This window comes from Sclerotinia sclerotiorum, genomic scaffold (genome assembly GCF_000146945.2).
Source record: "Sclerotinia sclerotiorum 1980 UF-70 scaffold_5 genomic scaffold, whole genome shotgun sequence".
Taxonomy (NCBI): domain Eukaryota; kingdom Fungi; phylum Ascomycota; class Leotiomycetes; order Helotiales; family Sclerotiniaceae; genus Sclerotinia; species Sclerotinia sclerotiorum.
In genome coordinates, this window is record NW_001820831.1 from 1,264,342 (window position 1) to 1,277,924 (window position 13,583).

At 43.3% G+C, this 13,583-nt stretch overlaps 4 protein-coding genes across 4 annotated transcripts; 1 reads left to right on the forward strand and 3 right to left on the reverse strand.

The window, feature by feature from the left end:
• Positions 1-837: 837 nt before the first annotated feature.
• On the reverse strand, positions 838-951 carry SS1G_04469 (predicted protein; the record flags this gene model as incomplete). The annotated part of the gene is made up of 1 exon (XM_001594611.1): positions 838-951. The coding sequence occupies one exon, from the start codon at positions 949-951 to the stop codon at positions 838-840; it is 114 nt and encodes a 37-aa protein (XP_001594661.1).
• A 799-nt stretch (positions 952-1,750) lies between these two features.
• Positions 1,751-1,976, forward strand: SS1G_04470 (predicted protein; the record flags this gene model as incomplete). The annotated part of the gene is made up of 2 exons (XM_001594612.1): positions 1,751-1,904; positions 1,948-1,976. The coding sequence occupies 2 exons, from the start codon at positions 1,751-1,753 to the stop codon at positions 1,974-1,976; spliced, it is 183 nt and encodes a 60-aa protein (XP_001594662.1).
• A 536-nt stretch (positions 1,977-2,512) lies between these two features.
• Positions 2,513-4,141, reverse strand: SS1G_04471 (hypothetical protein; the record flags this gene model as incomplete). The annotated part of the gene is made up of 1 exon (XM_001594613.1): positions 2,513-4,141. One exon carries the CDS (start codon positions 4,139-4,141, stop codon positions 2,513-2,515), a length of 1,629 nt encoding a protein of 542 aa, XP_001594663.1.
• Positions 4,142-4,700: 559 nt separating this feature from the next.
• On the reverse strand, positions 4,701-12,051 carry SS1G_04472 (hypothetical protein; the record flags this gene model as incomplete). The annotated part of the gene is made up of 7 exons (XM_001594614.1): positions 4,701-4,792; positions 5,104-6,497; positions 6,888-7,576; positions 8,183-10,744; positions 10,847-11,755; positions 11,847-11,936; positions 11,986-12,051. 7 exons carry the CDS (start codon positions 12,049-12,051, stop codon positions 4,701-4,703), a joined length of 5,802 nt encoding a protein of 1,933 aa, XP_001594664.1.
• Positions 12,052-13,583: the final 1,532 nt, after the last annotated feature.

Here is a 13,583-nt window from a genome sequence, read left to right on the forward strand (position 1 = left end):
TTACTGCGGAAAACGGTCGCATCTTAGGCCGCTGGTTTCTTAGCAAAAGCCGAGATGAGTCTATTATTGCACCGGAATGGGGAAGGAAAATCCATCTTAAAGTTCTTGATATGTATCGCAAAAAAGAGCTGTTATTGGAGCTTCACAGCCGGTTTGTTCTCCTCGAGATTCTTTCCAAGCTACTATTCGCAAAAGGCTTCTAGCATCATTGAGATGCACAGAAAGTGAGTCAGATGCCCCGGGTGCAGCTTTTATTGACTTAGTTGTCGAACAGCGACATTTACCTCAAAAAATGATTAACATTACAACTTTCTTCAAGACCAAGATCCCGAATCATGTCATTCACAGTATCGGATCGCTTTCTTTTTTGCAATCGTTATCAACTTGGGGTTGTTGGTCACATTTGGTAGTCCATTCCACCGATAAAACTGCTTCCAAAGTTCTGCTTTGCACGAATAATCTAGAACCTGAGTTGAAACTACAGTACTTAGATCCGCCCGTCTATGGGCGTGTCCATTGGACACATCATAAGGTTACTCTCCTATTATCCAAAGAATTTGAGTTATTGGCTAGCGTCAGGCTTGATATAGGAAAACCGCTGACTTTAAATTATGTTTTAGAGTCCGGGACTGTGTTTTTACTCATAGAATGAACGTCAAAATGTTGATTTTTCAATAATCATGCGGCCCTTTAATCTTCACTGTATGAAGCAGTTGAAAATTTGGCTTTTTCTAAGGTCCTCTCATTCTCATCTCGAAAGAAAGTCCGAACTAATCTCCATGTCCTGGGTAACTCTTATTCGCTATTATGAATTGTGTAAAAGCTGGTAATTTTTAGTCACTTGAAGGGATTATCATGATTATGGTTGTATCGATCTAGGTGGAAACCATCGAGCCTTTCTCTTCTCTTTCGATAGCATAAGCATGCTTTAATCGGATTCCCACCAGCCATGGTGGTGGTTTTCATTGACAAACTTTGAAGGCAAGGCCCAAACAAGGCCGGCGAACCGTGTCAGTTACGGAGCCCTAGCTTCTATTCGGCACCTGGTAGATGAAATCCATCAGTAAACAGATCGATTGGATATATATCTCCCGCAAAATTCTCGCTGGATGCGATTTCATTTGAGGATATTGTAAATTTGTTCGCTTCTCATGATCATGATGATGGTTATCTTTTTCTTTTTAAAGAAAAAAGCTGGCTGCAATTTTAGGTGTATGACAGATAGTATCGCATGCACAGTATTTATTCGGAAAAGGAGTATCTAATTTGTCATGCCATTCGCAAAAGTGGTAAGCAACATCTAGGCTTGTCCCGTCTTTTGATGGATGCGGCGGCTGCTATGGTTAGATCTCAATGATCTGAGATGTCGTGGATGTCTATGAGGAGGAAAAATGAATAATATCCGAGACTGCTAAGCGGCTACTCGACTGTTTTCCAAAAAAAAATTATAAAACGAATCCAAACGAAAAGAAAATCTCCCGATATTAATGAACCGATGAGATTCGGCATCTGCGTTGTCCTACTCAGAAAATCCGATACCTTTTTATCAATGTGGCAAGTAGTGCCCTCCGATCACAATTCCGAAGAGTCATTGATTCATCTAGCTTGTTCCCGTGATATCCGTTGCAGACAATGGAAGATATCTCGATAGATGCTAATAATTGGAGAGTACTACACAAGGACAAATAGGCAACGCGTCAAAAAATTACGCACTCTCTTCTCATCAGTTAGCCAATGTCTATTTCCCAATATGCCAATCAAGGAAAGTAGATATTCGCCACCACTCATGTTACGCAATACATCCAGTTCTTTCCAGCGCACAATCTACCACGAGAAAAACACTGCTCATCACATTATTGCTTCATCATCACCGGGAAGAGTATCCCCGCTCTTGAAATCCTTGTGTAAACTATCGAAATAAGAAATTAAGCCATAATATATCTATAGTAGAGAAGAACCCAAAATATACAATCTGAATAAATACTTTTACACAAGCAATTATTCCCTCAGAATTGAATTTGAATTAGATATTATAAGAATCATTTATTAACAATAACAATAATAATTATGATGGTCCATATTCCGACTTTCTATCTGATAAATTGACACATTGGGAGAAAGTGATGAAGAACGCTAATGAATAGAATTTCAGACTGTCATGATAAACAAATTTCATTATATATTAACAAGATCTCTAGAATGCTATGTAATGCCCAGAAATATCCATTTATTCTCCTGTACCTGTATGAACTCTTTGTCGTATGCTAATCAACATGAAAGGAACAATTTAAATAAACATGATTAAAATGATATAAACACACTCGACCAAATGAGTGTACGAGACGCTACTAAAAAAAGAGAAATATATCCATTAACCCAAAAAACCCCCCTGAGATCGTAAATTTAAATGACATGAAAAATGATAAACTTTTGATTGAAATCCGTGTGAAATGCAATGCTAGTTATGTGAGTAAGATACCAAGCATGGTTGGTAAATGACGATAAAAGAAACCTACACGCGCTCAAGAGCCGTGTCTAGATCACGAAGAAATGAATCTTCTCCCGGTAGTTGTTTAGATGGTACCATGAATGATGAGCTCTCAGATCTAGTATCATAACTAGTGCTGCCTCTAGAGAGCATTGTAAGACGTGCAGATGCTCCTTTCCGCATCGGCGACTGGCTTCTGGTAGAGCTGGTTCCGGGCGTATGAAGACCGGGAGGTGTCAGGAAACGGAAATCAGGAGTGGAGATATTACTATCGCCTGGTCGATAGCCGGTGAAGTAATCGTTGATGTTTTGGATGCCTTTAATACCACTGCTGGAACCCATGAGAGATATAGGTCTTTCGCCGCCGGGGGATGGTACAACCGTCGAGGCCTGCATGGAACGTGCTAAGATACTGGATCCTCGGAAGATGGATGGTCGTTGAGGTCGAGCTTGTAGTGTAGATGGCACAGATGCTTGTCCCCACATATGACTTCCCACCGGAAGCGATGGCAATGCTGGTCTTAATTCTGGCCTTTGGCTTCTCGATGGATATTTCATATCGTAACGAGATTTTCCAATCCAGAGCATTTGCTCGTGCTCTCTGAGATATCTATTACCTCCAAATGATTTCTGAACGATTTCTCGACTTCGCATTCCGAGGGCTCGGAGTTCGCTTTTCTTTTCATACATTCGTTTCGTGATTATTGCGACCTCTTCAGGAGTAGGTTTATCGATGATAGAGGGAGGTTTGTATCCTTGAGGATCATTTGCATAAGGAGCCCATTCGTCTAAAAGGGCAAGCATGTTGATCTGTGCTCTTGCAAGACTTTGCGCATCATTGGGAGCTACCACTGCGCTGAAACAGTCACCAGTATTGAAATCTGTGAGTACTCGAAGCGAAGCTCCAACATCTGTACACACGACAGGCGCACCAGTCAGTGCAGCTTCTCCGAGTGCCAAAGGAAGACCTTCGGAGATAGAGGAATTGAGGAAGACCCAAGTCTTCTTTAGCACTTCAGTTGGACTTGCAGTTCCACACAAATTGACATATCCAGGGAGTGATTTGGATGCTAATATCTCGAAACAATCTGTTGAGTATTGCGGTGCTTTATCGATTGCGCCGTAAATATCGAGGCGATAGTCTTTGAATCCCCACACATTGACAATGATATCAGCAGCTAGAATAGCTGTCTTAATGTCTTTCGCATACCAGACATGAGAAAGCATTGTGACTGTTGGTAGTGGCGAGGTTGTCTCCTTGATTGGACTGAATTTCGAGATATCCGCGGGAGGGATACCATTAACGACAGGATCGATTTTGCGTTTGAAAATATTTCGGTTTTCTAGTTTGCCTTGATGCGACCCTATTTCTATTTCCCACCCAGGGTTGAAGAAGTCGGCGCAAGGTAGAATAACATCCGCATGGTGAAGTGTCAATTGACTCGTGAGCTTCATAAGTCCGAGCAACGAATTTCTAACAAATGGTGGCAGAGAACAGAGATCTGAGGAGAGGTAGAGATTTGTCTCACGCCAGCTGATAGCGTGGTCCCAAATTTGTAACGTGCTTCCCCTAGTAATCTTGCAAACAACCCCATAGGAAGCGCTTACTGAATGATGCGAAGCTTGGAAGATTGCTGGAATCTTCTCAGGCATGGGAAGGGAAAATATGAATAAGTAACGGAACCAGAGATCAAGCGCGGCATCAAGTTGCGCTATCGTGGGTATTTCAGTCTGAAACCAACCCTCGGAAGGCGTAGGACTCACAAGATCTTGTGAGATCCATAGATTTCGCCAGGCATTTTTAACGATCCTACTGTTCCAAACACCCGTCCAGTGTTTTCCTTGGGAGAAATATGCATTTAGGTTTACAAGAGCTCGAGTTGATTGTAGAATGTCACTATTCGAATACTGACTTGTCCTAGCTCCTTTTACTAGCGCTTTGAGGATCGGGACAAAATTCTTCTGAATGTCTAACTTTGTCGCATCTCTAACAGCATGTATGACTTCCGAATCCAACCGATCTCTGAAAATTCCATGGGTCGGTGTCATGAAGTCAAGTCCCCAGATTGGAATGACTTTGAGTGTCTGAACATTCTCCTGTGTTTGATGTTTAGGCACTCCAAAATCATTCGCCGATTCTGAGATCATATACCACTTTGCTGCCTTGAGATTGTTCACCATGTCTCGTCGGCATGCAGACACTCCGCCTCCTTCATTTGGCCATGTTTCCAGAGTCTGCTGCGAGGACATGAAGTTCGTCGCTCTTTAAATCCGGAGCGGGATCTAGTGCGAGCATTGGCAGAACTCTCCTTGTCCGAATGCGTACAAGTCAGCGATTTGAAATGCAAGTGGAGCCCATCCCGAAATAGCTTTATCAAGATCGATGACAGCCATAAATTGCATCTGCATTCTCATGCAAATATTCTTCAGCCCGAATTGGAGATTGCCGTGATCACGCCTCCGGAAATACGGGCGCAGCAATGGTTCTTGTCGAAGAAGTCTTTCATCGAGCCATCTCATTATCACACCATCAAAAGCAGAATTGTTTTTCCATCCTTGCCATAATCTCGACCTAGCTCGCGAAGTAGAGACTGGATTTTGATGGGTATTCCTACCTAGCCATCTGGGAACAGCATGTGAACGGAATGATTTGAAACTGATCATGTGATCATCGTGACGAAATGTAAAGTTTGTAGGTTTTTTGAGGACTCCGAGATGATCCCACTGTATTAGAGCCGGCGTTTCAACAGGTTCGCCATTCAACGTCGTAAATATGGTCGGATGGTATTTATGATCGTAGGACCATTGTGCCTCATATACATCGGGGCCTATGACAAATGTAGCCTCGATGACTTGCGAATGGGGTATCCACGTGTCCAATTTGTCTTGATGTTTTGTAGGAGGCGCTGCCCACGAAACCATGCAGAACATATGTGGTAAAACGAACTCTGCTCTCAACAACTCATCATCAAAATTGCTGTTTTGTCTATAATGGCAATTGAAGCGCACCAGATTCCCATCAAGAATATAAGACCCACTTTGGACAAGACCCTGATTGTTAAAAGACACTTGCTCAAATTCGTTCTTCCCTTCAACGCAACGCCGCGAAATCGGATAGCGAGGACGGCTTTTCATGATTTTTTGTTTTGGAATACTTTCAGCGTCGTACTCATATTCGTAAACGTTAGTCCTCGCCCCTTTGACGTAGTCTTCTCTGCGCAATAGAAGAAGATCCTTGCTATAAATGCTGATGCGCTCAAGTTTAGCTCCGTCAGCTGGCTCTTGATCCAGGACGCCACTATACTGGCGGAGCTCGCAAATGCCAGAACCTAGTAAGGATTCTTGAACAGCATCAGTATCTTCCACAGCACTGCCGGTGAGTTGGCCCCCTGCAATACTTGCAGTGTCCGGAACTCGAACAAATGCGGTGGAAGATCCCCCGGTGCTCTCTATCATTATTTTCTGCCGTTTCAAAGATACAGTTGTTCCACGTATTTGTTTCCAGAGAGTCTCTACATTCTTTCTCCCATGGAGCAAGAACATTGGCATCAACAAGTCCTGCAGAATTTTAGCATATGACCAGATGCCTGTTATTAAGAACATGACAATTGGTCGTATATACTTCGGAGTCGACCTCATGGTATAGTCCAGCTCTCTTTGTAATTCCGGCTCCGCCACAAATGCTATTGCAAATAACTTAATACAGTGACCAATAGTATGATAAACTTTGCTGAACGGCGACTTCAACTGGCGCTTGAGTAACTTTGATGGCCCTCTCCGTGCTCGAGCTTTTTTGAATAAATTCATCATATTGGACTTCTCGTACTTATCAGGCCTTTCTATTGGGGCTGTTTTCGCGAATTCTAATGTGTATCTTCTCTTTTCCATGGCAACAAAGGCACCGAAATTACGACGAGCCATGAATGTATTTAAAGACAAGCCCTGAAGCTTGTTCGTTCGTAACCAATTATGCTGATCGGTTGTCAATGTGTCAACCTGGCCTGTGCATCTATCGAGAATGAGTTCTCGGATCTCCGTAGGTAGACTTTCCCAATCGATGTTTGGATTGCATCCAATTGCCGTATGACGCAGAGTCTCTTCTTGGAAATATGCTGCAATTCTTTCTGCGTGTGCTCGCGAGGGCTTTGAAAAGTTCAAGAAGTTCCGTAGACTCTGGGGTATAAGGGTGTGCTCCAATAGACCGGACGGTGAGATAGAAGATATTAAAGATTCTAGCAGTGTAGCATCCTCGTGTGAAAGGCTCTGAAGGCTTTCGGCAGTTATATGAAGCAATATTTCCGCGGTGCTACTCCAGGTCAGGACCATTTGTTTTTGTATTATAGAGTGACGGGAAAAACAGGCCGAAAACTTTTGCTGCCAAAACAGGAATTGAACTTACGTCTGACAGAAAATACTGATGCTTGACTGCTGTTCCATTGCATCCATTGCTTCGCAACCAACAATGACCCTTATTGAATCATTTGAATCGCAGCTGATTGCTTTTAGGTCCTTGAATTCATCAGAGAACATAGACATGGAGACACATTCGATCACAACCTTCCCACTGTCAAACGCTGCGATGGCCTCCGTCAACAGCATTATCGCCTCTGGAAATGCGCTCAGAGCGAACTTTGGGATTGAATCAACCGAACTTCCTTTGATCTCTTCAAATATTTCAATAGCATGATGCAGGATCGACTTAATCTCTAAACCTGGATGGGCCATAGGTTCGACTTCATACTTTTCGTCGTCGCTAAGGGCATTCAGGTTTTCGAAAGTGATGCGAAGTTCGTCCTGAGATAGTAACAAGTCTCGACCTGGGCTTGTAAATTCATGGAATGATCTGTCTTGTGATATCTTATTCCAAACACGACCTTCCGAGTCCATAGTATCGACTGGTTTTATCCTGATACCTGCATAATACAGAGAGAGAAATGCTGCCGTCCAAGTAGCTGCTGCAAGTGCTACCACGTCGCAATACTCAAATTGCGGAAAAAAATGTCGGAGAATTTGTCCGAGAGGGAGACCCAAGCAAACAGCAACCAAAAGAGGTTTGAGACTTCGAGGGCCTGTGAAAATCTTTGTGTACTAATAGTAGTTTAGTTGATATGAACTAGTGAATTGTGATTGTAGCTCTTCTCGAGAACAAACATACCTGATAAAATAGCAAACCTTCGAAGTTTTATTAGCAGAGGTTTTGAATAATGTGTAGTTTACTTACCTGTATATGCCCCGATATATGCAACAAAAAGAAGCGTCGAGGCCTTTGTGCTGTCAAATACCCAAAGAAGAGTAGAAGCTACAGCCAAACTCCAAACATGAAATAAGGAAAATCGCGCCAACATCGTCCAGTATAAGTGCCTCCGAGCCTTGACACCAGCATTAACGGCGTCTTTGATTGAAGACACATCACCAATTAACATGTTTTGACTCTGTGCCGTCATAGTATGGAGCTTCGTAGCATTCAGATCCAGAAGAACTGCGCCAATCAGATAATAGGCCAGAGCAAAGCCAACGGGCATCCGGTATCTTGTGTTTTGGGCCGCTAGTCCTAAAAGGCGCCCACCAGCAAGAAGAGAGTTCCATTTATCAAGAAGTGCTACGATGAAGTAGAGAAGAGAACAACCAACCTGTATAGTTTTAGTGCTTATCTTAGGTAATTCTATGATTAGAAGCAGATAAAATACGACTCACCTCATCACCAGCCTGGCGCCAGTGTATAAAAGCATTATGTAGTCTGAGGCCTGTTTGCATCTGCTTGAGAGTATCAAGCGCAACCTTGATTTGCATGTTCCAAGTTGATGAATATGGCATTGGTAGTGGCGTTCCTGAGTAGCCCGAATACCATTGCAATAGAAAGATCGTTGCATCGTAGCTTTCCGCTAAAGATTTGACGGTAGGATCTTGGCATTTGTGCAGAAAGCCGCTTCGTACTTTTGTTATTTCCTCGATCATTGCAGTTCTTGAAATCTTTAGAGCCGCTGGATCGGTCATCCTGTCGAATGCATGATCATCACCCCCTTTATGTGCCTTGATATACCATTCCTTCAAAGCCTTGTCGCTAATATTTTCAATCTTTTGATGCCACGTGGTCCATTTCGATGCGATATGTCGAGTTCCCAAAGCAAGAGAAAAAATGAAGACATACAAAACCGATAAGTAGATATATATGTCATAACCAGGAGCGAAGATTGTCGTGATTGGGGAGATGAATAATAAAGGAAGAATCGTGAGGATTACTGGACGTCCAGATTGAAAAGTGGTACCAGGATAAGAAAAGTTAGCCAAAGTTGCCAGCAGTGACAAGTAAGTGCTCATTGCAATCAAGTACAAGAAAAATACGACTCCTGCAACGATGCCGTCTTTGAAACCAAGGGCGATAAAACCGATCAAGCCAACAACGAGTGAAAAGGCAAAACCACCAACCAGTCTCGTCGCCACGAACATGTTCATTGCTGAGAAGGCCATAGAAATCAGATAATAAGCACCACCACAAGTTATCCATGTACCACAGACGCAAGATATCAAAAGAGAGATCATCAAAGCCATAGTTGCAGAGTGCTGAGCCGTGTCGCTCATGTGCCCACTCAAATAGAGGCCTTTCCCGGTACTTGTCAACAGCAGAATATCCACAAGTGCTGGTATTGCGAAAACGCTTAGAAAGGTAAATCTCATTACTCCGGATAAGGGCTTGCTCTTGAAATCTCCAATATCAATTTTTGCTGCCGCATAAGCTGACGGTGTTGATGGGTCGTCATCAGACCATATTGGAGGCTCCCGGCCGGGTTGATGATGGCAAGCCCGATACCGATCTGATAGTAATTTACCAAAGGCACTTGGGGTCATATCGAAGTAAGATTCGCATCGAGCGCCCGTTGCAAAGAGCTCCGCAAAGGCAGCTGCCTGATCACTCTGATCGTTGAATAAGGTGTTCCTATCTGTTACCTCAACATATGCTTCCTCGAAAGCATGTTTTCGAAATGCAGAAAATAAAGCAAGGCAAATGACATCAGTGCGAGCATCAATCTTTTCGGCCTCGAGAATTTCAATTAAGGTCTTCGTAACAACTTGAAGAGTATCCAACTTCCTTTCTTTCAGTACAATGGTAATTGAGTCGTTGATTTGCTGGAAGACGTCCAGTGAATTTTCCTCGGAAGGATGCTGTGAGTTATTGTCCTCATGCCATTTTGTTCTCAATGCTATTAGGTCTTGCGGAGACTTTTGATTTCCTAGGTAACCAGTTGAACAGGCGTCTTTCATCTGAGTGAAATCTGCGGCATCTAATAGCTGTCTCTCGCAAGCAAATATTATAGAATCGATTAAATCTCCATGACCCTTGACTGACGATATCTGCAATATTTGGACGAATCTGAGTAGCTCTGATGGTGAAAGTGAACTTATGTCATTGAGCAACCGCGGGGAAAGGTAAGAGTTTGAACGTGTCGACCACTGCCAAAACTCCTTTTCTGCTTCAAATGATTCATGACGGGGACAGCCCCGACTTGATAAGAATGTATGCAGGATTGTTCCACTAAGATCTTGAACATTTCTTGACATAAAAATGTCAAGCATGGCGCGTTCTTCAAACGCAAATACCGCCCAGTATCGAGCCCCATCTTGAAACTGGAATCCCGAATCGAGCCCTTTGTACACCCTGATCAAGTCTGTGGTTGCAGAATCATCGGCTAAACCACAAAGCTGGTTCGCAAGTTCTTGTATAGCTGCATGCCATGGTGAAAGCTCAATTGTGTCTTGCTCATCGCAAAACCGGTTTAACTTTGCACCAATGTCCTTCAACACGGTATTTTCTACGGATTCGAGAAGATCAAGAGATTTTAGTTTTTTTTGTGATTGGAGGATATCATCAAAAGACTTTCTAGAAGCATATACTCCAAGTGGGAAGCACCCAAGGAAGTCATTCGAAGATCCAGTAGGCGATGTTGAAATTGGATTTCCGGGGATTTGGCTGAGATAGGAATATGGGCCATCGGAGAATCTGCGGTTCTGGGCGGGAATCGATAAAAATGACCCTGTCGGCGTGAGAGATCTACTTGAAAATCCCGGAAGGTCGCCCTCAGAGGAATCTGCAGGTAAGTCCAAAGGTACTTGCAGATTACCTGCAGGCAATTCAAGGTCTATGTCGACAAATGGTAGCTGGGTAGATTTGCCCGATGGCTGGAGGTCGACCTCAATGGAAAGGGCGCCAAGAAGATTTCCAGCTAGGCGCGATATTTCCTGTACATATTCGCTAGCAATCTAAAACTAGGTCAGTAAGGTCACTGGATATTATTGAGCGGTGTTTAGGAATCATAAGTAGAGTGCATGGCCCATAGGTAGTATATGGAGTGTTGTCCTTACAGTATGGTTCAGACGCCATCGCTTGTGCGCTTTCATCACCCCCGGCTCCTTGAGCCAAGAAAATGCCCCCAGAGGTTCCTTCCGGTTTATGCCATGAGTTGTTGAAGTCAAATCGGCCATTGAGCCAATCCATGGTGATAGGGCGCTATAGAATTTTGACCACTGGTATGATCTCCTAACAACGGCATTAGTGGGATTAACCCCGTCATCCAAAGTCTCCCACAAGCAGACCACGAAAGGTCTGAGGCATGCTTGAGAAACGAAAGCTTTTATGGTGGGCCTCATCTCCTGCATCTGAAATGCATCCCGTTCGTCACCGTTTGACGATATCGTGCCATTTCTGATTATTAATCCCGCCACTTCACCTAGTTCTGCCAATTTGGGATCACGTAGGAACCCAGGCGAAGATGTTTCAAGGTAGATTTGGAATCCAAGTTTGTGAGCGAAGGCAATGAATTCGATAATCACTGGGCTTGGTAATCGATCGTTCCAGTTGCTGATCAGAATTCCAGAAAAATGGCAATCACTTCCCGATGCTGTTGATGCAGATACCAGCTTAGCGACCCATTCTATAGCACCTTCGAGTGCTGTTGACACCTTGCATTGATGCGGGACAATAGTGCTTAAATCGAGTCTTGCTAGAACTAATGACGGCTTATGATACAGCCCACATGAAAGAACATGATTTATGTTCTCTTGAAAGGCATCGACAACAAGAAGATCCCATTGTGCTAACAATCGCAGTTCATCAGCTGTTGGTGTATAATTGAACGACCCCAGATATACTCCAAAGCTTTCAGGCTTCTTTTCAACAGCGACGATTTTATGATGTGATAGTTCTCCGTAAGTCTTGGCAAGATACTTCTTGATGGACGCGGGGACTGCGGCGGCTCTCGCGGATTTCCAATTCTACATTAACCTGTTGTTACTACAAATAATGATGATATAAATCATTAAACCTGCGACCAGATATGAAGATAGTCTTTCATATTTCACTTACCTGGTATCTTTTCAGTGAACTCTGGAGTGCGATATAAGAGATGAAGCCCAGGCCAAGACCAATAGAGGCAAGGATAAATGCAATGAGGATCTATTTGATCATTAGTAGGGCGCATATTTACACGTATGCGAAAGCTTACAAACTGCCACCAATCTCTAATTAAGTCCTTCCAAGAAGCAGCTTCAAGGCCTGTGTATTGAGCCATGGGTGATATGAAGACCAAAGAACGTAGAGTCCTTCAAAGAGAACGAAAGTGAATGGGAACGAATGACATGCGGCAAGTGAAAGTAAACGTTACAAGTCAAGGAAAATAAAACATAGGAAAAAACAGCGGGGAGCATATCCCGACATAATAATAGCCAGATTTAGAACAAGATTTCAGTACGATGGTGCGGGCGGTGGACGACGCCGAGAATACAAAGATATTGGGCATCCCTATGTAGGTCTAGGTAGCTGCGAAGGTTCCTCGCTTGTATACTTTTGCTGGGAATTTTCAGCCCATGCTCCATAGCGCGGAGAGTAATTAGTTATCCAGGAATAGGATTTTTTGCGAAATTCTATTCTCGCAACTACACTGGATCTCAAATCCTTGGCGTCCGTAATGGGAAACTGTCAGTCAGGGTTGCTACAGTCGCTCTTTGGGCTTCTTTGTACCAAAAGTTTCGTTTTGTAACGTAGTTTGCAGATACGGACGATGACAACTAGAAACTCGTAGTTTGAACCCCAAAACCATAAACACGTGGCCCTGCACTGCATGTAGGAAAAGTCCTATCCAACGCGAACATTGCTGCAGGATCCAAAATTCATAAGAAATCAAAATATGAACTCTTTGGGGAGCGCTTGATAGCTGTAGATCGTTGGATGATCAATGATGCCATATGCACGGAGAAGTACACATCGTATGCCACACATTGTATGCCGCAGAAGGACAATAGAACATTCCAATACCCGAGGGTTCAAACTTTGACAAGAACAAATTGTTAGATTCAGCATATATTTAGCATGGTGACCCAAGGCTCAGCTTCGTATGTTGCCACATGCATGTTCGTTATGAAGGATGCGCTGGGCATGTGGCGATCACAGATGTTGTGCTACAGAGAGTTGACATGAAATTTGGGAAATATGAAATGGCTTTATTGAATGGTAAAGAGGAAATAAAGCGTATGATCTTTTTGTTTCAGGTGGAGCTGCTGTGTAGTATTGGTTAGATGTGTTACAAATTGAAAATTACTCGCGACGATGGATGGATCCAGGTTTGTTCAACAACCGGGATATTTAACCGGCTTGCTTCGGGACGGAAAATCCTTTTCGTAATGGTGTCCCAAATAGTACTAGTTCCCCACACTTCTACAGTGTACCCTTGGGATGTCTGTGAAAAAAAAAAGCTTCCAAGTTTATCCATGCTATGCTCCGTATTTATTTTCTGTATTTTCTGCATTCTCCATATTTCCATTTTTATCTGAATTTAGTCCGTAAAGGGTTATAATTTAGCCTCATTAGGCCTGGCTCTCCGAGGCTTTTCCGAGAGCTTGTTCCTTCCCAAGGAATCACTTGGACCACTCTCATCTCGACTTTGATATAATATCCTTCGCGTATATACTGCACCAAGTGTTCGTTAAGTTAGCATGCTTACTGCTGCTCCCAGTGATCCTTCCATAAGCCTTACAGTCGACCACTCTTGGTATTTTACACATGGATTGCTGTTGAATGGAATAGGCTCCCAAATCGTTCCCTAGG